This window comes from Haliaeetus leucocephalus, unplaced genomic scaffold (genome assembly GCF_000737465.1).
Source record: "Haliaeetus leucocephalus isolate CR32 unplaced genomic scaffold, Haliaeetus_leucocephalus-4.0 Scaffold712, whole genome shotgun sequence".
Classification (NCBI taxonomy): domain Eukaryota; kingdom Metazoa; phylum Chordata; class Aves; order Accipitriformes; family Accipitridae; genus Haliaeetus; species Haliaeetus leucocephalus.
This window is the reverse complement of record NW_010973148.1, coordinates 4933639-4956699: the sequence shown is the minus strand read 5'-3', so window position 1 is coordinate 4956699 and position 23061 is coordinate 4933639. Positions and strand designations below refer to the sequence as shown.

At 39.0% G+C, this 23061-nt stretch overlaps 1 protein-coding gene across 1 annotated transcript in view; it reads right to left on the bottom strand.

Annotated features, from left to right (window-relative positions):
- The window catches only part of OCA2 (oculocutaneous albinism II), a 183611-nt gene that overhangs the window by 149590 nt on the left and 10960 nt on the right, over window positions 1–23061 (bottom strand). The window contains exons 2-5 of the mRNA XM_010580473.1: window positions 11929–12027; window positions 11138–11326; window positions 7562–7619; window positions 6594–6666 (exon numbers count right to left, since the gene is read on the bottom strand). Coding sequence (XP_010578775.1) covers window positions 6594–6666; window positions 7562–7619; window positions 11138–11326; window positions 11929–12027 — 419 coding nt within the window. The remainder of the gene's footprint in view (window positions 1–6593; window positions 6667–7561; window positions 7620–11137; window positions 11327–11928; window positions 12028–23061) is intronic.

Sequence of the window (23061 nt, the reverse complement as noted above, 5' to 3'; positions counted from 1 at the left end):
GAGAAAACTTCAGCCATGCTTATATGAATCAAAATGCAATTTTTTTTATCAAGGTGCTCCTCAGAATATTTTTGTTCTGCCTTATCTTGGTTTTATATTGCCCTTAAATTGCCAGAATGTGATTTCCTCTACATTTTAATCATTCAGATGTGACTAACTTTTCGGAAAACCATCTTTTTACTTCTAATGTCCCTTTTTATTCGGCAACTTAACCATGCTGCGACTTTTTGCCTTTCTGAACTTTTCTTGTAATGTAGCTTCCAGTGTGTGCCTTTAAAGCAAAAAATCTCCCTGACAAGATTTACAGCCAGAGCTGTTATTTTTTATTTCACTTCAGCTAAGCTGCCTCATTTTTACGTAGTTCCATTCTTGAAATTATATTATTGCTGTGAATTATCCTGTCAAGGGATTTGGGTTTGTGTATGCTTTGTGCATCATTACACAGTGGCTGTCTGTATTTACATCTGGCACCAGACTGGCTCCACTGCTTAGAGCTAAACCAAGAGCTGTTTTTTCTGATCTCCATTTCCTGACTAGCTGCTCCTAGAAGGTATCAAAGGGTGTGCAAGAGTCACTTCTTGTCACTTTACTCTTTTGTAACTTATGTAGACAACATGATGGAGTGGGAAGCAGTGGCCAAACATTTAAATTAGTATTCATTCACCACAGTTTATACTTCTATACTGTGAACATCTGCATCTGAGTTGGTTACTCCCTTAAAATCAGTGAAAAGAGGGTGCTTTTAAGATGGAATTCATTGCTTCATTTTAGACCACCACACGAAGATCAGAGGAATCGCTCATGAGAAGCATCAGTTCTCTCTATTAACTGTAAAGAAAGCCTAGGATGACTGACTCAGGTGTAGCTGAGATGTGTCACTCCCTAAATACAGAGTCCTTGCTCTACCCTCCATCATGCCATTAATTCAGTGCATACAGAGCCAGCTGAAAAGCCATGATTGACAGAGATTCTCTGTCATATTTGCTTGCAGCTGGCTGACTTGATGCTTTCTTTAACATCTGCTTGTATCACCTACTCTGCCTACTGTAAAACATACCTTGAGAGTACTATGTCTATTGATTATTTTTCACCAAGTTTCTTTATATACTATTGATCCTAATTCATGACCAAGTCACTCATGCTAGTTTCTCTAGGATATTACCATTTAAAAGAAGGCAATTTGCCTGGGTCTTAGCATCTATTTTTACATGTTGTCCTAACTGGGGTTATTTCTGCATCATTCTTTGCAGTTTTCTCTTTTGATGTCCTATCCCTGTTTGTAGCTTATGAGGTTGTTTTTACATCATCCCTTCACAATATACCAAGTTGAACCACATGCTTTTCTATACCTATTGGTTTACCCATCTGAAGAATGCTCCATAACTTTTTTTTTTCTTTTTGGAGTGTCAGCAATCTGGTTCCATTTTTGTCTACATTGGATCCATCCTTTCCCTCTGTGCTCCATCAGTTCTAGAAGTTTTGTAAGTCCTTAATAAACTCTCTTTTCTACAGCATTTTCTCAATGATGCCTTGAGATTCTGCTTCTTTGCCTGCCTCTGCATGTGGTCCTGGTCTTCATCCATCTGCTTGGCATCTTGAACATTGCCTGCAGGCCAAAACACTTAGTGTGTTTCCAACAGCTTCAACAAACATAAATGATTTTTAAATGTGTTCTGAAAGGAAAAATGATGGAGGAGTGTCTGACAGTAGAGACCTAGAGTTACAAAATAGAAAAAACATCAAAGGAGAAAAAGAACTAAAGGGATTAGAGAGGTTGTTTCATTCATTAAGTTAATTTATGCTCCCTGGGAGAAGAACCCATTTTTAGGACCTCCATGGAAACTGAAAAGTCTGCTAAAATCCGACTATATTCTTTGCTTCACAGTCTCTCTTCCTATATATACCTCTGGTTCAGGGAGTGGGAAAGGTGATTTTCAGTGTCACTAATGGTCACGGCATGATTACAAGTTTTCCTAGTGACTTCTTGCTCCATGATTAACACAGTTGCACCAATCATTCAAACTCATGCAATTTCAGCAAGGAATCTGATAATAAGGTCAGCACAGTTACCCATTTTATGTCTGTTTGGTCTAGAGCCTCCCCATCAACTTCCATATGTGGAATTGTTCTAATTTGTTCCACTGAATCCAAATGAAATAAGAAATCTAGCCTATGGTGTAAACTTCAACATAATATTGCTATTGAGATACATCTTCTCCTTTCTGAATTTGAGATCTTAATCCTGGACTGGATGTGATGAAATCTCTCAGAGCTACTGAGGAGGGAGGTAAGTCAGTGAAAATGGCCACTGACTAGTCAATTTGATATCTCTCATTTTCTCTGGTTTGGACTGACTGGAGACCCATTTAGCCATGACTTGAGATGATGTATTTTCGTTAAGTTTTGTTTTGCAAGTAAAGAGCAAGTGAGTAAGGAACCCTTCACACTGGGTGCTGTGCAAATGTATACCTTGAAAAATGCCAGCCCTTGCTCCAAAAACTTTACTGAGGAGATATCAAACATTTAAAGCAAACAATCATATCAGAACTGAAAGGCTTTTAAATGTATTTATAAAAATGCAAGATCCTTGGCCAGACACAGAAAGAATTCACAATCCACTCCCCAGTTATTATCAGGTTTCAGGTCCAGGAGAAGGAAGTTCTGACAATCAGTCTGAAAAAGGAAAATGCAATTGCTTTACCTAGACTGATCTAACTTTCCCTCACCTACAACAGGAGCTGGCATAAGTACAGAGGTTGAGAGGGAAGCAAACAAGACTGTTACTGAAACACTTGTCAGGAACAGAGCAAAGATGGCAATTCACAGCTCAACAAGGTAGGTGTGAGATCCATTGCACAGAAATACGCTGGAAGAAGATTTTTCCTTTTCTTGTAAAAAGAAAATATTTCTACTATTGAGAAGTGTGGAAATAGAAATACTTGTATCAGGTACAGTGAAAGAAAAGAAGGCATTGTATCAGGGAGACAGACACTTTTTTAAATGACAGTGAGGTACCATAGAGTTTGATTGCATAATTCCTTAATAGCATCCACAAATTCCCATTACTTTTTAATTTCATAGAGCCCAGTTCAATTCAAAAAGTTAGTGTACAGTTCTGCTCCAGCTGTCTGTTCCCCATTGCTGGAGAAATATTTAAAATTTTGCTTAGATCAGGGCAGAAGTTATTAGAAACAAAGGAATGAACACGGAGTATATTTAGCATTTCAGAAGTTTCGTCAAGTCTGAAAACCTAAGTTGCAGAGAACAAGAATATTTCTCATTCACTCTTTGGTCAACCAGTTAATGGAGACAAGTTAACTGGAGGTTTGAATGGCCAAACAGTTACAGAAAATAAATGTGTTCATGTCTTAGAATAGGTACATGTAACTAAACTAAGAAGTGCTAGAATTTATTCAGACTCTATATCTCTTCTATTTTTATAATCTGCTTTCCAAAGGCACATCATCTTATTAATTATTGATGCTACCCACTTAACATACAGCCTTTGAGCAAAAGACCTGAAAATGCTTCACACATTTACATCAATAGGGGTATTGAACCTTGCTTCGTGCAGAAAAGGGTCCTCTAGCCAGGCTTCAGTATAAACTTACTTCTTTCTGGTATTAGCGAGCTGGCTGTTAGAATTTATAAGCCAATATATCCCAAGTGTTGTCAAAAAGGAACAATATTACCACTATTTTGAGAAACTATACTAACTCCACTGAATTTGTATCTGGTGCCAATAGGGAAATCAGTATTAAAAAAAAAAATTAAAATTAAAAAAAAAAAAAAAACCCGACCAAAACCTTACAGACTCAAAAAGCTTCTATTAATTCACAGGAGGCAAGATGTTGTTTTCAGAAACTGCAGGCAACACACCTCAGTGCTACAAGCCAGGTTCATACCCATGGGTATAGGCAAAGCAAAGGGAGATACAAATGGGCTCATATAAAAGAAAATAATGGGAAAAAAAACAGCTAAAGTAAATCCAAACAAGAGATAAGGGCATAGAAACATAAACAAACGGGAACTAGAGCAAGTGGAAAAGTGCTAAAGAGGTGTCATATGAAAAGCAGGTCACCCCCACGCCAGCTGATGCAGGTCTCTCCCAGCACCAGAGACAGAAAGTCCTGCCTCTGAGCAAGCCTGAGATCTAATGGTCATGACAGAAAAACCACAAATATCTAAGCAACACTAGGATGAAAAAGGATATGAAATCCAAAGGGGATCACTTGATTTCATTTTTAAAAGTATTTCAAACTTTGTTTTGATTTTTCTAGTGTATGCAGACACATTGTATGCATGAGCACACATCCATAACACACACAGGAATGTGCATGGGCATTTCTGGAAAGAAATAGAAATGAGAGGAAGGAATTTTAAAAAAAAGGATATGGTGGTTACACATTCAACACTTAACAGCTTTTGAGGCATAAGCAAGAGGTAAAGAGTGTTCATTTGCATAATTGGCATCACATGAGCTATAAGACTTATTTTCCACCCAAAGCAGTCTCATATAATAACCTCTAAGGATTTTGTGACAAGGACTGCTGCGGCACACCTGCCAGCCTACCATGAAATTATTCAAGACTTTCAGAGAATAGCGCCTAACGGCCACTGGGAATACCGCAATCTGTCAGCCAGCGTAAATCACATCTTCAACACTACTGTGTGAATGGTTAACGTTATCCAAGCCTAGCCAAAAAGGTGAATACTTTCTTCACTATGCAACAACGTGGAGGACAACCACGTGATCTAACTTCTGCACAAATGAAGACCGGCAGCAACAGTGAGAGGATATTCAGAATTGCTTATGCCTTTTCCAAACCTCATTTAGAAATGCAAACTTTCTCCTTGGCCCTTCTGCTTGAAATACCACGTTACCTTGAAAATGAAGCATGGCTTTGTTGGATTGCTTGCCTCTCACATGTTTTTCCCCAGCTCAGTGACCTCAGGCAGGGGACAGAACATCCAGTTTTCAACACACATGGCACAAACTAAGAAGTTTCAGCTCCAGGTTTGTGAAGTAAGAAAGGGGAATGCTATACTCTGACTGTCTGACAGCTCTTTGGCTCAAAGCATCCTGATGTGATAGGTAAAATGTGAAATATAGGAATACTTGTTTGTGCTCAAGTCCCAGTCCCACCAGCTCTTCCCTGAAACAAACAAAAGGAGTAACTGGTTGCAGAGTCAATGTGTACAATTGGCAGCTATGGTTCCAACCCAAAACCTCTGGAAAGAGAGGAAATCCTCAAGCTATGCTATGACAGTTGACTAAAACTTGAACTTAAAGACTCACTGCCAATACACTCTTGTTTGGCAGACTGGGCCATGACAGCCCTGGCGCTGTTCAACACCACACATATACAGGAGCTTGCAACAACAGTTTCAAGGAGGACAAAAATACTGATGTGAACAGGATATTGATGGGAGTTTACAGTTGAAGTTGTCACTGGTTCTACTAAATGTTCACTTGCTTTCCTCCAAAAAGCAATCTCAACTTTTAATTATAAATAGCCCTCAAGCACTAACCTTTTCTTCTTCATTTACCCTACTAATTATTGTGTTATATTGTGTCATTATTGGCGACAGTGAGAGTGCTAATAATCAAATCTATTTAAAATGCACTCTCCCTGCTCAAAGCCATGAAACTGCCCAGTTAAATAGAAAAATTCAGCATTTCGAAAATTAAAACTTACTACACCTTTTCAAAACAAGACACCCCCCAGAAGCTTGCAAGATATATCTATAGGTGAATCACGTTTTAACACTAGTGAAATAAGAGCCAGGCAGATTGTGGACCAGACTGCTTAAACTAGAAATATAGTGGGAACAAGAAATGTAACTTATTTGCAAAAGTTTTTGTTTGTTTACTGACTGAATATTCTTCCTCGGACTTTTCACATTCAGGTCTGCATTTACCTGTGATGAACTATTTTTATTTTGGGTTATTCTATTGCTTGTTCTTTTGACCAGTTTCTTGGCAATCTGTGGACTTAAATTCACTATTGAGCAATTTTGCATGGAAAATTTGTGAAAGAATCTGCACCTCCACTGAAAAATATCTACAGATCTACAGATCCATACATATGGCTGGGCTAAGCTGTTCTGGAAACATATCCGTGAATCATCTAGTTTTCTGCTTTTGAAGGAGGTCACTTCACTGGGTAACATCATGGTCCAAGTATACACTACAGATACGTTACAGATGACACTGTACAACTGGTCTGGGGTGCCGTTGCTGCAGCCAGGGGCATGTCCTAGCCATGGTCACAGCTATTTGTTGTGTCTTGATCCCACTGGGTCTGCAACCCACTTCCAGACTGTTGGCTTCATGCAGAGATTGGACACAAGGACTGGATGGGCACCACAAGGCGCCCCAGACAGGTGCCATTCAGTATGACTTGGATAGGGGGCACAGCTGTGACCTGCGTCAAAGGACACATCTAAGTGCAGCCCAGGCTCTGAGGACACACAGTCCTCTCAGGGTATAAGCCAGAAAACACCCACCCATTCAACCAGTTGATCAATGAAACTTCAGTTCAGGTTCAGGTTTGGTTTGTTTGGGTTTTTTTCCAATGAAAGAAGGATACAGAAGCTTTCCAGAGGCGATACAGCCAACATCTGCCAGGGCACACCTTGATCTGGATAAATGCCAAATAAAATCTAGGGCAAGGATAAAAACCAAACATTCATTAATAACACAAAAACTGAAAAATACCTGCTAAGCCTATCTCAAATACTTAAACAAGACTCTTTCAAACTGTACATTAAATTGCGAGATTCCTTTCAGTATTTTCACATATGTTTCCACCACAGCTGAAAATTAGCCCTGGGATACTTAACAAGGACGAGTAATATTCCTTCTGTAAACTTACTGCCAAAGTCACATATTTTATGTATTTTATGCAAGTGTCTCTTAGGACAAAGTTGTAATCCTAAGGATCTATCTGGAAAGCAACACCCCCATCTGAGGAAATACAGAGTGTTATCTATTTTGTCTCTGATACAGAAACTCTGCTAGCCAAAATAATGTTCCTCATAGCAGCTAAAAGGATAAACTCCAACTTTTTGAAATGTTTCTCAAGTCTTGCAGTCTAAGATTTTGGTAGGGGAGGGCAGCATTCTGCCAGCCCCAATAGGAAGCTGCCTACCTCCCCGTGGCCTTCTGCCTTTCGCACCATGGAGCACTGCCATTGCTGGTGCATCCTTTCCAGCACAGCTTTTCCTATGAACATTGCTCAGGTGTTAGCCTGTTAGCCAGTATTTAAAGGCTCATCCTAAATTCAACAAGCAACTGTAAAGGACATGCATCCAAATTTGAGTTTAAGCTGCCTCCTCAAACTCAACTGCTTACCCTACCATATTGTCCAGGGTGGTAGCTAGTGCACCAAACAGTGATTCAATTAGGCATGAAGCCCTGCACAGCATTTTCATTTTTTGCCATCTTGCCCCCACCCTCGAGACACTTTTTTATTAGCTAAGATCAAATATCACACCTCATTTTGAACTAATTCTAAGGAAATGGGTGCTGAGGGAGGACTGTAAATTCAATACTTACAGAGCAGACAACTACAAAGATAAAAAGGCATGAAACTTTTAGGAATTTTAGACAGCATCTGAAATGTAAGAAACATATATTTACTATATGGCTAGTTTAAAACAAGTCTTTTCTCTTCTCTTAATCGCTCTGATATTTCAGAAGTATCATGGTAAGCACTAATGGGTGATGATATACCATGTCAGAGTATGGATACCACAACGCAGGATCAACAGGGGCTTGGGAAGCCTCAGTGACTATAAGTGCTCCTGCCCCAGGTCTGCTGCCAGCTGGGTCTCATTGCACTGGAAGGAGGTTTTACCGCTCAGGAAATCTGAGTGAAGGCTGCAGCATGAGCTGGTGCTGGGACCTGGAGCCACTTCGTTGCTGCTGCCAGACCCCGACAGACCCAGAACCCCATCAGCTCGCCCTGGTCTGTCCCAGGGAGACAAAGGAGCATTGCCACCTCACAGATGTGGCATGGCCAAGCAGAAAGCTTATTGCATAGAGAGGTGGTGTCATGAACTACTTCCTCAAAACTGGACTTCTAATATACATCCTGAAAGGTATTGGGAAAAAACACTTTGAAGACGAGAACAAGCCTTAAGAATCTCCTGGTTTTAATAGTGTCTCTTTAAACCAAATATACTTCATGAGCATCTCTAGATAAACTGACTAGCAAAACTAGATCTTTTTTTCCATAGCACATCTGTGCCCTTTGAAGGAATGCCCAGTTCTGGAGATGTGATGCCATCAAATCTTCTGAAGTGTCAGAGCTTACTACTGAGTGCGTTAAGCAAGAATAACTCTAAATTAAAATGTGGATGTTGAAAATGCATGCTCTTGAGCAAGAAATCTTAAGATTTAGCACTTTTAAATTAGCATTTTTTTAATCTTACCATAAAAGGCGACTCAACTAATTATTTTCTGGCTGCCCATAAGTATGTAACACAGATGTCTTAATTTACAGAACTCTTTTTGGTGATTTGCCCTTATTACATCTTTTCATTAACTGAAGGCATTGATGTTCTTATTCCATTTTTTCAGAAGTAAACATTCAAACATTGCAAACATGTCCACAGAATGACAAATGTAAGGTTTGATTTAAGCCTGACAAGAAGCAAGAAGTAAAACATTTCAAGTTACTAGGATAATTAGTTGAGAAGGGAACCGTGTAACATATAGCTGCATTGACAGATGCTATAGAACAAAATATTAAAGAGTAGTAGTCTAAAGAGAGTCAGAAATAATTTTTAATCACAGTAGAAATAAGTCCCTAAATCAAGTTTATCAACTGAAAGCAACATAAGTGACTGGAGACACATTTTTTAAAAACATTGTTTTCTAAAGATCCCTTCCTCTTTAGAATTCTCCAAACAGGCAGGGAAAAAAACGCAGCTAATGTTGCCACAGACAACCTGGTACAAAGGGGCTACAAAATCCTATGAAATACAAGTGGTAGCAACTTTACACAAACTTTGCACACATAGAAATCTAGAGAAGGCAGAGGAAGAGGGGAAGGATGCCAGTTATGCAGCTTCTTCCAGAAATACCAGGTAGTCTTGCTCTACTGAAAAACAAGGTGGCAGAGAGGGGGAAGAAGAAAATAAAGGCTTGAAAAGAGACGAATGACAACAAAAGCCATTATCAGCACCTCATAACTGATAACTTCTTTTGGTATTGTGTGATTTATGGAAAATACCTAGTGCCAACTTAGTCATGCATCCTCTATCCTGCTTGTCTATTCTCCCTATCTCTACATTACAGTTCTATTCTGGTATTTTTGAGAATTTATTTAATTATGAATTACTAAAGCCCAGTCCAGATTGGTTTAGTTTTAATGTACTTCATATTTTCTGTTTGCACTTTGAAATTATCATTTCTAATAATAATAATAATTCAAATTATTATTGAAACAAGAAACAGGAATAACTTGATTTTAAGACATAAGAGAAATCAAAAAACATTAATTAAGTCTTTATAAATTCAACCACTTGTCTGTAAATAACAGAAACTCATCTAAAGGAGCTGGCAAGTGATAATAAAAAAGCTTTTGGAAGTGGTTATTTTATTAAATGCAGAATTTAGAAGGCTTTTTTCCTCCTGTCTGTTTGTTTTCGTGGCATTCTGTATTAGGGAAGCAGCGCTTTTAACAGCTTACAGTTGAGAAGTGATCAGCCTTTGACTCACCCGTGGTTTGCAATCTGTCTCTTCCTACAGCGCTAATCTGGCACAGCGATGCAAGTACAAACCCTGTGCCAAATCCTGTGTTGATATATGCCTCTGGTGCAATCCTATTTGACTTCAGTTGGAAATGCATGAAGTATAAATCTATGAAGGATTTCACCCTCTGTTCTAAACCAAATGACTTTTAGTCTGATCTGCATGTGGTGTCAGGCAGTTTAGCTCCATTTATTGTCTCAGCAGAGTTATGCTGATTTACAACAGCCAAGGAGCTGGCCCCATACGTACAACCCACACTATAGCAACGAAAATATTTCATGGGAAGTTCTGCCAGAAAAACACTCTACTCCACAGATTATAAACCTACGCTGTACTGGAAACAATGGATTCTACACTCCCGCTCGATGCCTTTGTTCCATCAAATACCAGGGAACGTTACCACGAGCGTGAAAACAGATGCCTGCCAAACTTCTTCACATCTGCTCATATTGCACTAATTGCAGCCATCGAAATCCTCCTGCTCCATTTGTTCAGCAGCAGTGCAGGAGAGCGGCACTCCACACAGCACCATATGCATGATGAAAGGAGGAAAACAATTGTGAAGTGATGAGCTAAGACAACATACAGATCGGGGAAAGATGCACAGACATCTCATCGGAAAGGCTCCGCGGATCAACACGGAGATGGGGACATGCTGAGCTGGGCTCCATGCAAATCTGCAGGGCTATTTGCAGAGGCCAAACAAAATTAGTAAAAAGTGTTGAAACTCTGGAAGGGGCAGAGAGAATTAGTATTCAAGATTGAAGGGCTTGCTAGTTAAATCCCAGGCAAAAATATCGCACTGGTATCTTTTAATATACTAACAGATTCAATTTCCTCCATGCCTAAATGAGGTAAAAGACTACTTTGAGGTAAAGAGTGAAATATATTAATGTACTTAAAGATAGAAAAATGCTCAGTTAGGTTTTGCATTGTGTATATATTAAAAGCTGCTATAATGACTATAAGAAGACTGTGTTAGATACATATTTTAATTAAGGTGAAGTATTTCATAAAAGCCACAAAACACTGAAGAATAAAGCTCTGGAATCAACCAAGGAGGTTTAAGAAATGGTTTCAAAGAAATGTTAAAAGCAATATAGAAGGTATTTAGTTACAAGTTTAGAATAGGTGTTATGACTGATGCTTGTAAGAACAACGGGCTATTGATCACTAGGTAGAGGCTGTAATCAATTTCACCAGGGTTTATTTATAAACTATCAATGGCAAGATATGGCCTAAATATGGAGTGTTATTTTATTCATTTGCAGAAAATAAATAATTTTCTAGACATCTATACTTAAAAACTAATCCCTGCAGAAATAAATTTTAAAAAAAAGGGAAAAAGAAATAAATGAATGTTTGAATTCAGACCTCATCTTTGATAAATTGAATTTGACATGAAGATTGTCCAAGATTTCATATTTCTCAGAAGAAGCAGATCTGGACAAACTTGTCATTTCACTTCCCAGTTGAAACCTTTGCTCAAATTCTGCAGAGCTGTTGTCCCATGAATCATCATCTGTGGCAAAATCTGGATTATGAAGAGCCATGCACTGCAACCTGTCAGACATTTTCAGTAAACATGATAAAACAAAACGGTGGTTTATTTCAACAGATAGTAGATGCAACTGACCTTCCATATCCTTAGGTTCACTGTGAGAGATTTTAATAGAAAAAAAAAACCATAGAAAGAGATTTGTTCAGTACAGACCGAGTTTCCCTTGATTACACAGCTGGGTAGACTGGGGAGCGAGAGCAAAGACCCCATGACATTGAGATGCACCTGGGAGAACCATCTCTCTGAAGCACCAGGCAGATGTACCTCAGGATTTGGTGTGTAAAGCCCCGTTTTCTATAGCTCTGCTGTGTCTTTCAGTGCACCTGATGTAACACCACATGAAGGAAGTAAGAGCACACGACTTGCATTTGCCTGTCCTTCGGGCTCTCTAATCACCCTGACCTCAGACCTTACATTCTTCCCTTCCCCATTTACAGCCCCTTCTTTATACTCAAGGCTCTCCAGAGCAATTCTCTGCTCACAACCCCTGCCATTCACTTTATTTCCCAGCAGGTTTGGTGTCAGGATATAAGAGCGAGCCATGCACAATTAAATAGAAGAGAGCTTAGAAAAAAGTATTTCAAGTAAAATGAAAGTAACTCACCCATTTTCCTCTGAGGAAACCTTCAGTAGTGGTGTCTTCTCTGTAAAGCCAGTGTTTTTTGACCTTAAGCTGAATAATTTGGAAAAATTGAAGTGATATCTTCGGAGGGGAAAAAAAAAAAAAAAAGGAGAGAAGTAAGTCTGCAGTACAATGATTCACTACAGTTCTACAGAGCATTTTGCTACAAGTGCATCTAACTGATTAAATTTTCTTTAAGAATGGTGTTCACCTAAATTAAGGTTTTCATTAAGTTTGAACTAGTCGTGGTAGTTACTTCCTTATAGTCATGGAAATAAGAGAAATTTATCTTATCCTAAAAGCAGCATCTAAAATAGTCATTTACATTCCCTCTGAATGTCAGAAGAGCAACAGACACCTAACTGACACTCACATGCTTATCGTTTAGACACCTAAATTTACAGTGGAACAACCGCACTGTAATATTAGTGAGGCAAAATTCTAAAGGTAAATGATTACATATATTCATATAAGTTCACATGAATGTACTTCATCAAACATAAAACAATAGGATAATTTCTATGCCGTAAATGACATTTGAGGCATGGATCACCAGAAATCTGCTAATTTCTGTAACAACCTCAGCACTCTTCGTATTAGGGAAGAAAGCTTCATCTGAAGTACAAGTAAGTACTTCATTCCTGCAGCACAATCCCTTCCAAAGAGTTTCTGTCAAGTCTTGGTCCTGGTGCTACAGATAATTAACAGAGAGTAAGCTACTTTTTTCCATATTGGAGCTTAAGGTTGTTAAGAAGCCTTTTGCTAAAATATAAATCCCAAAGCTTAAGAAACAGCTGAAGAGAATCAAGCACAATCACAGGGGTCTGGCTTTGGGGCAGGCTTCTGGGAGAGATTAAATAATTGAGCCATTTTAGAACACTCTCCAAGATCTGGCTCTTCCAGAGACATTTCCCATCAAAAGCACCATTATTCAGACGCACGCAGATTTATTCCATTCAAAACTGCAGCCACCCACCACCAGGAAGTCCCGAAGAAATCTGCTAGACATATGGTCAGTATGCAGATCTCATTACTCCCACAGACACTTAGAGGAAACCTAAAATGTCTTATGCTCTTGCTGGACTGTGAGGGGAAAGAAATTGTAAAATCATAGCCAACTAAATAAATATACAAAGGTGACTGGTAGTTCAATCTTCTAAATATAAGGCCAGTCCAAAAAGAAGGATCTGTGTATTTAACTTTATAATGGAAAACAGTAGAATTTCTTGCAATTTGTAGAGGTATGCATGAACTCAGACTTTGTAAAATTAAAACCTCCAGTTAATGCTTCAGCTTGCTTGTTTTGTAGCGTTATCACTCAGAAGCCATGCTACGTGTTGAGCAACTGGATATGGTTATTTTAGCCCTGAGTGGCCACAATGCTCATTCAAACTCTGCTGTAAGCACCGTATTTGCAGTCTCAACAGAAGAGAATGAATGAGTTAGAGAGACTGAATTATCCAGTACCTCAGGTCACATGTTGAGCAGATTACAATTCAGGTGCTACATTGCACTGACACTTCATCTGTGAAGAGATGACGGCATATTCTGAAGCTATCGAAGTGCTTCCTTTTTTAAATAGGAGAATATCATTCACACAAAAAGTTTAAGTAGAGAAACTCTGGTATTTTGAAGCAAGTGCTATTCTAATCTTATCATGGGCTTAGATGTAAAAGATTACCTAGAGCTTTTACAAAATGGAATCCATAAGGATAGCAAAAACACTATCAGGACTTTAAATGTGTGCTCACTAAGCAGTATTGATACACTCCTGGCTAATCCCGGCATCCCACTACATTCAAAGTTTGCATCCAAAGGCAACAATTTTAATAAAAATTCTGATGGTGGTCCTTGAACTTATACATTCAGAAATTTAAGTCACTCAAAGACTGATTAGCTGTTTCTGCCTTTAAACAAAATGTTGCCACTTGTTCCACATATATACTATATGCTGTTCTGATCTAACCTTGCATTGCACACACCATTAACATGTCCACACTTACTTTTCTTCTTTTCCTCCTAGGACATGTGCAAAATCTGAGAATAGTAACCAGAAGACTTTCTACAAAAACTTCCATTTCCTTCTAGTTATTAGAGGTTGATAACCAACACTACTTTGTGCTACATAGGCATATGTATATGTTCTGACAATCCGCCACCTCAGCAGGTCTTCACCACTACTGTGGGTGACCAGTATGTAAAGAGTGCTGAAGGGCCAAGCAACCGCAGCAACCAGAAAGAGAGGATAAAGGTTTGGCGGGAGGTGGTTTAAATGACAGAACCTGAGGTGAAGGATCCAGAAGGCTAAAGACGTCACCTTCACTTTCTTTTTGCACATTTGTTATCCCCACTTGCTGGTAAATGTCTTGCCACTTTCTAACGGAACTGTAGAACTCCACAGATTGACAAGAATGGCCAATACAGTAAAATGGAAAAGGTCTTCAGATAAAGTGAAAACAATTAGTACATGACAACATCAATTTGCAGAGAGTAAAAACACATGGACAAGAATAAGCAGCAGGAAACAGCCAGGCTTGACAAAATAAAAATAATTAGAGAAAAAGCAGAAGAGCCTCAACTCCCCCATGATGTGATTACTCTAATTAGAGAATGAGAGTAATATAAACAATAAAGCTAATTAAGGCATAAAAGAATCTTGAAGGTTGAAAGCTCTAGAAACAAAAGTTGAAAAAACATCATGAAAAAATAGCATGGATTATAAAAATGAAAGTCATCCCTGAACAGAGAGCCTAATGCAAGCCCTTCTGTGCCTCTCATACTTCTGCAGAGACACTATGGGTGCGATTTGGTCATCCACTTCATCAAAAGATAACAGAGAACATCTGCAAGCAAAACCTAGGAAGGCCCAAAGACCCCCTGCTATTAGAAGAGCAAGCCTGCAGTACTCAAAACCCCTCCTAGCATCATTCTTGGTGCTCCTCAGCCCTGCAAGTGGCTGGCAATAGTGACACTGAGTAAATAAGGGGAAGAAAACAGTGTGACGCATTTTAAAACCTAGGATCAGTTTACATTTTGAATGTTTCTTCTCAATCAAAAGAGCTAGAAACTTTGGTTATACCTACATGCTACAATGGAGTGCAATCTATCTCTACTGAGCAAATCGGCAACATTACCAAGGATCTAGTCACCAGCTCAGCTAAGCTGGACACCAGTTGTGTCCACTGATCCTCTCTCATGGTTCAGACTCAAAACTCATTAGTTTTTTTATACATCAAATATGAGAAGAGACACTAAATAATTTCATTTACAAATGTATACATTTATATGTAGATATGCACATAGATCTTCACACAAAAAACTAACATTCTCATTTCCTTTCATTCAAAAGTGATGAGAGAAAACTAAAACTAAAAGCTATGGAAAAAAGTATTTGACAAGGACTTCTTCAAAGGCTTACAAAGCATCACTCATATGGAAAGATCCATGTAGAACTGACATCAGAAAAAGAAGAGCATGTCCTGCCTCCTGCACAACCACAGCTGTGACCACATTCATTCTCACATTTGCCACAGTTGGGCATGTTTTTTTAATTAAGAGAAATCTTTCAAACAGAAGATTGTGTTCTTAACCACTTGACTACTGCTGTGACAGTCATATATACAGATTTTTGCTCTCTCTGCAGGACTATAGGTTTGTTCCGATGAAGTGTGTTTTCTGAGCTGGTTACTTGCAGTCAAAGTCATACTTTCCCATTGCTAATCTTTCAAGCAATTACAATTTCTGACTGTCTCCATAGTAACCCAGAAGAGGAAGCAGCATCGCAGGAGGGCTGTCCACACCCCAGATGATACAGCAGGTTCTGCCAAGTCATGGAGGTGTGCACAGATGAAGCTCCAGTTGCCTGACAGCAGCTGGAGAAGGATCTCACCCACAGCATTAAAAAATACAGGGCTCCAAATGCAATTACCGGACATTTATTGCAGAAGCCCCCAAAACCTGTGGCTGTGCCACTGCTCCCACGGATGAGCAAGGTTCACACTCTTTTGGTGGTAATTTGTACTTCTCTACAGGTGTACACCAGAGATATGACCTTCAATCTCCTACACTTATTTGAGCAGTTTAAGGAGAAGCAGGATCCCCCTGCCCTCCTGGCCATGTGGAGAGGTACAGCGAGAGCAGGAGAGGAAAGGAAGAGACGTGCAAGACTCCAGTTGCTCCCACTGACAGGCCGATGACTCCTTGGACGTTATTCAGAGTCGGTGGCTGAAGACTGCTGCAGGTTCCACCTACAACACACTGCTATTTCTCATTACCTTCAGGTGATAACTTCCGAAGTCTTCAGGAGACTTTGGATGAAGTCCAAAGAGAGAACTCGATTCCTGCCGTTGAGCACAAGACCCGCCCCCTGACCACTTTTTCAGGCATTTCCTAATCTCTTTACACATGCCACTTTAAACAAAAGGAAAAGAAAGACTTTGTGGTAGCAACTGTTGTTCAGCAATAAGCAACCTTTCAATCCCAGATACACTACAGCAGAGGACACCAAAAGAAGTAAGCATCCTACAAGAACTTGAGGAAGGAAAAGTCCATGCTCATCCTAGTTAGCTGGCAAACACTTAAAATAATCACTAGATTTGGCTGGAACCTATTATTTAGCCTTGTATTGAAAAGATTAATCATACCACACAATGCATTAAGTTTTCACTCCCTATAATAAAAAGCATACATTTTAAACATCAGCTAATATAATGCTTCATCTGCCATATGCTACATTGTGCACATAACTATCAGTAAAAGAGCTATTTCTATGACAACAGAGAGCAATAATTCTCACTTCGACAGAAAGGATTTGGTCAGAATTGAAGAGGTAAATACGGAAACATATGTTTTCACGCAAGATCATCAACAGTTTTTAACATAGCTTATTGGAAATTTTACTATATAAACAATTAAAAGCAGAATCCCTTCAGGAAAAAAAAAATAGCATGCATCCCTGAATTAATAATCACTAAAACCATTATAAGTGTGAGGTTGCCTCTTAAACAAAATTCCAGGAATACTACTGAGCCAAGAGATTATAACAAATACAGTAAAAATTTAAGCAAAGTTTTCTAGAGAAGAAGGCCATAGTAAGAATATGAGAGATAATTAATCATGCAGGAGACTAGTAACAGCAGTAAGACTTTAATTTATCATTTCTACATTCTTACAGGCTAAAACCTGATTTCAGAAGCATCATCTTCCCTGAATAGACAACATTTATACAAATCATATGTACTGAACTAAAAAAAGGAAAGAAAACCCCACACCAGTTTTTGGCTGGAGTTGAAACACATTCTTCCACCAAATTTGGTATTTGTCAGTTTCCGATAAAGTCCACTTTTGGACAACGGTGACATGGTACAAACCGTGCTGACCAACATCATAGCATTCAGCTTTTAAACCTTCACTGTGTATTAAGCAGCTGTATACATATATTCATCAACATTATGATATATATGTCGCCACACAGAGACACAACCCTCCGTCATGTTTCCTCCTCGGTGGTAGCACGTCATGGGGGAACTGTTATAACTACCCATCACAAGTGAAGTATGGCCAACTGATACACTAAGAGTCAAGGGAAGGATCAAAGACTCCAGAGCTCACATCTCTAAACAGGCTCCAGACATTTTCTGATGACTGCTTTATGTAGCTTCAACTAAATCAGCAAATAACCTCTAGACCCTTTAAAAGCATGCACCATTAAGATGTCAGAAAAATTTAGCAATGGAAGCATTACTTAATACAGACTCATTTTCTCTTTGACTTTCCTAATTTTCTATTAGACAGGACTGTACAGGATTCTCCAGAGGACTGTGGCGCTGGCACTACCTGACAGCAAGACACTGCACAAGGCGCAGCCAACTGGCAGGTTTCATATTGAGAAGCATCTGCCATGCCAAGACCCCAGGCAAGTAAAGAACATGCTTAAGAAAGATGTAGAGAAATGTGTGCTGAGCTTTTCCAAGATGGACATGGTTCCTTATATAGAGCACACAGAATGTGCTTGCTTCATTCACTTCTGCTGGATTCGGAGAGTGAACATGTCCTGCAAGAGCATGTGGTAGTGGTCTCTTCTTCATTTGCACAATATTCTGCTATTTTAAGAAGTAGGGCAATTTCAAGTTCAGAAATAGCTTGGAAAATAGAGTGCTGCTTGTGTTTCCTTCTTTTTTTAAATCAAATCAGGGTTTGTAGGGTTATTGTACTTTCCTGAAAAATGAAATTTTCAGATACCTCCAGGACTTGGTAGCTCCTTTTCCTCAAGTCTTTGGCAGCCTCTGTTAGGGGAAGTCTCCATCAAGAAGACATCAGAACATGGTTTACAGACCAGGACCTCACTGCAGTAGGTGAAGCTAAAAGAAAGTACTTAATCCTTAAGCTGCCCTGAAGGTCCTCTGACTCTACCTAAGAGGACTAAGGTGCTCTCCACACATTTTCCGCTCCCATATCAGGGCAGCACGAGGTCTGGCTGCCCTGTGGGAGGGAGCCAGGAGCAGAGGGTGGCCGTGGGTCTGGCAGAGCCATGAGCTCTGCAACTAGGGCCTGTCCCACAGCAGCCAGCAAGGGAGCAGGGATGGGATGGGGACAGGGACCCGGGCCAGCCCAGATTTAATGACTATCCAGCAGGACCACAGTGACAGAGCAGGTCCAAAAAGCCTACCCTTTGAAGGACTGAGAAGCTGCACTGAAAAGGCGTAGCTGCTGTTCGCTCCTCTCCATTTTCTGCTTCAGCAAAGAAAATTGGAAAGCTACAGAGAGAGCATATGAAAACTACAGACAGTCTGAAGGAGAAAATACATTTCAGGAACAGGTGCTGCCAAAACAGTTTAGCTGTTGGCGACTGCCAGCAAGCTGCAAATTTGATATAGGCAGCAGTATCCGGTATTGGTAGTGGTCCAAATTCCAAAACACCAGTTTCTCTATGGATTACGCAGATAACCTGTTAAGAGGTATTATTCTCAAATGCTGCAGGGCATACTTAAAAATGAATCTGCTATAAGGAAGCAATTTATCAGCAACATTTTAAGCACGGCTGCACTTGTAATACTTTAACGTATTCTGCAAGCTTGGCTTTTAAATGCCAGCATTTCTCTTTGGCATTCACAATGGGCTTTTAGCTTGACCAGCTCTGATGCTAACTGAATTTATGACAAATAAAGTGGGGTTCACACTTTATTTTGTAGTCTGTGAGGCTACTCCAAGAATCTCAAAAGTTAAGGAAGTGGTCACAACGATGTTTTAACTTTATATCTGACCAGACTCTCTCAAAGATGCAATATGTGGCACTTGGATGATGGAAACATGAACAGAAGGATAGGTCTGAGAAACAACTCAATGATGTGACCATCTCTATAGAAGGTTATTCTTCAAGTACTGCAGTGATATGATGTTGTAGTCTCAAATGTTTGGGGGAACATATGTTGAAGTATGAAGATTCACTTTCAGACTAGCTGAATTTAAGGATGATACAAGAAAAGGAAGCACTGTTAGAAGACCATTGACCACTTCCCAGATGAGGGAACACTTTCCTACACAATGGTGAGATGGGATTATTTTGATACAATTTTCCTTAATCCAAGCAATGTACTGACAAGCTGTCACACATAATTATGCTTCTGGCCTTGCATAGTCTTATAATATACTCTTATATCACTCACCCCTGTTTTGGAGATTGAAAAGAGTAATTAGTGAGCTATACTTAAAGATGAAGTCATGAAGAAATTATTTTTCTTCTTTTTTAAACATTTATTTAAAAACTGTAGTTCCATGTGTTTCATTCCAAGAATTTGGAGATAACATTATTCATACCTGCAACTTTTAGAGAAAAAAGGTAATTTTGTCACTAAAAACAAAGTGTGTCCCTTGCTTAGAGTTCAAAAGAAAGCCAGACAGAAGTACAAAAAAGCTCATTAACAAGATGAAAAAATGTGTCTAATTCCTGTGCCTGGAGAGGTATTACAGTGAGGAAGTGAAGGCAAGCAACAGGCCACTGCACAGCTTAAAAAATTCAGGTTGTCATCAAATCAAGCTTTGTTTTAAAAAAACACATGATGGATCCCAACTATTGTAAGCTTGCTGGGACTTGTATTTTGCCCTTTGATCACAGTAAAATGAAACAAGGCAAGTTCAACAGTCCTCATATCTGGTAAATAGTCAGGTTCTCATAAGGTATTACAATATAACTAAGACAACTTATGTGGCCTTTATGTGGATCCTAACCTCAGTGGACTGGACTCAGCAAAAATCCTAAAATTTGCTCCAAATTTAGGGCATAAGATACAGTACTCGGAGTAGACAGAGAACAGCAGTAAAATTTTAAGATAAATAATATGTAGGGGGAGATATAGCTATTATATATTGAAATAACACTATGAAGTTGATAAAATAATGGGGGTTTTTTCACTACAGTGGAAGTCCTTCCATTTTTTTTTTTAATTATAATGGAGATACTAAGAATTCCTTTCCAGGTTCTGGCTGAGCACAGGACACTGAGATTATTCATGTAACTTTTGCCATCTAAAAGTCTGGTCTAGGATAGTTACAGTCACTGGTGAGAGAGACCTTTTCAAATCATTTTCATCCTCCCCATCTCCCATGTTGACTATACAAGGAACCTGGAGAATTAACTCTGAGATAACAGAAAGATTTCTTCACTAAATAATGTATAAGCCCCACACAAACAATGTCTATATTACAGGGTACCAAAAAGTACTTTTTTCATGTACTTTTTATTTGCTCTTAGATTAAATCTCTTTTTTGTACAGAAGACTTTTTACCAAAAAAGTTATTCAGTGTTGATTAGGAATACAAAGAACTATCAACAAGTCCTTCCAAACATGATTTCCCCATAACTTCCTAACAAGTAATTTCCAGTACAGAGTAAATGCACATCACTGGTCGTGGCATTCCACCTCGAGTTATATCAGAGTCAAAAATTTTTAGAGCACTGACAATCCCAGAGGAACAAATTAAAGAAGCCAAACAGAATAAAAAGGTAGCTGATAATAATACAATATTTGCTTTTACATTTGGAGAATATTCAGTGAAACCATTCAAAAATAAATGCATTTTTATCTCACAAAGATGGTGCTCTTCCTTGCAATAGCCCTTCACTAAGATCACTGTAATATGCTAACATTTGCAGTTTACAAGCCTCAGGAAACTCATTCCACAGCGTTGGGTTCTGTTTTGCTACCAGACATCTTTTTCTGCCTTGAAAGGCCCCAGATATCTATAGGTACCTCAAGGCCACAGTATCAGAGAAAGACCTATCTAATTTATGTTAACAAGAGGCTTTAAAACACAGATTTTTGATTCAGTGGCAATGGGAGATAAATTTGAAGCACAAGATCTGAGTCCATAAACACATTCAACTGAGACTCTTGAAGGGAAAAAACAAACAAACAAACAAGCAAACAAACAAACAAGGATTATGAATTATGCATTCCAAAGAAACTCTGAGAATTTCCTTGTCTCATGCAGAGTAACATCCAAATTATAATCGGCAAGTCTCCCCCAAAGTGGGGAAACAAACCACAAAAACAAAGAAAAATTATGTCATTTCAGCTTCCCTTCCTCCTGATTTAAGGTGTAATCCTTCTTCAGGTAAGAACGTACGCCTCCACACTGAAAAGTCAAAAAACCAAAATCATGCCACTCAGGGCTCAGAAGGAAATTCCTTTTCCTACATGGCAGCTGGCTTTGTTCCGGCAACACAGTTTAACTATACATCATATTTCTTGATAGCAATGATGCATATCTTCCCTCTCAGTCACAGAGATGCCAGACTCTTTCCTCTCAGACACTGTGTTCCCTTTGGCCTTATACAGAGTGACACTTTGGTTACTCCATAGTCTCACAGAGGTGATTTCCTTCCATCTTGCTCCCGAAAGAATATATTCTTGATGAAAAGTGCCATAATATTTGCAATACAAGTTCTAAAATCCAGCACCATCCCAAAGCTAACTAAATCCTGGACACTGATCACCAAAAAAAAAGACAGGACTCTACTCAGTAGCCTTATGGACAATAAGTCTTCACATACACATGAAAATTTCTGGCCATCCAGACATGAGGTTACATAAATAAAACCTCATTCTGTGCTCCCAAAGAAAAAGAAAAGAGAAAAGCAAAAGTGTCGGTGCTGCTGATTTTGAAAAAATATAATTCTTCAGCAAGAGATTATCTGCAGAAAAGGGGAAACCCCATGCTGAGATGGCTGTCCATTGTCATCGGCTTCTTTCTGTCTTCTTCCCCTTATTAAAGCAGAAGGCTCCAAGCTGCTATTCAAAGAGACAGATGAAAAAAAACAGCAGGTCCTTACAAATGAACCCCATTAAAGAAGCAAGACAGATATGTCTGTCTCCAAAAGCAGAAGAATTGAGATGAAGGATCTGTTTCTGGTCCCACCCTGGAAGAAATGCTGGGGAACACAGTTAATTTAGACAAAGACAGAAAAAAGTTTGCAAGCGTTTTGCTTTTTCACGCAGATATAGTGCCTGAATAATCTACTCATTTTCAAACAAAAACACTTGTTAGCATTTTAAAAAGCATGAAAAAATCAGGCCTCTCATCAAAAAAAACCAAAGCTTGTCCTTTGCTATGTGTTGGACCAGACAGTTACACAGATATTTGATTATAAACTCAAACGGATCAAAAAGGTTTAGTGCTCTTGAATCAACAGCGCATCCGCATAAGAGAAGCTTGAAACCACACATCAGATGCCTGAATGTAAGATAAAGTATAGTACTAACAAAACACAGCTTCTCACATATCTCTTTTGAATAAAACAACTCCAGAAACTGTTGCCAAGATAAACAGCCGCTGCACTAACAAGTGGTTTTTTAATACAGTCTGCACAGGCAGTTTGCAAAAAGAAATTATCTGTAGAGTATGACATAGCAGGAAAACTGAAGGCTACTCTGACAACATGGAAATGCAAAGGAAAAAGGTAAGTGGATACTCCAGGCAGCAAAGCAATAAACAAAGTAACAAAAAAGAGAAAAAAAGAGAGCAAGACACTAAAATGCCCATAACTAGACATTGTTCTTAAAAGTTAATGTAGAGGTAGCTCTTCTGCACCTCAGGAATCAACACAGAATAATGGTT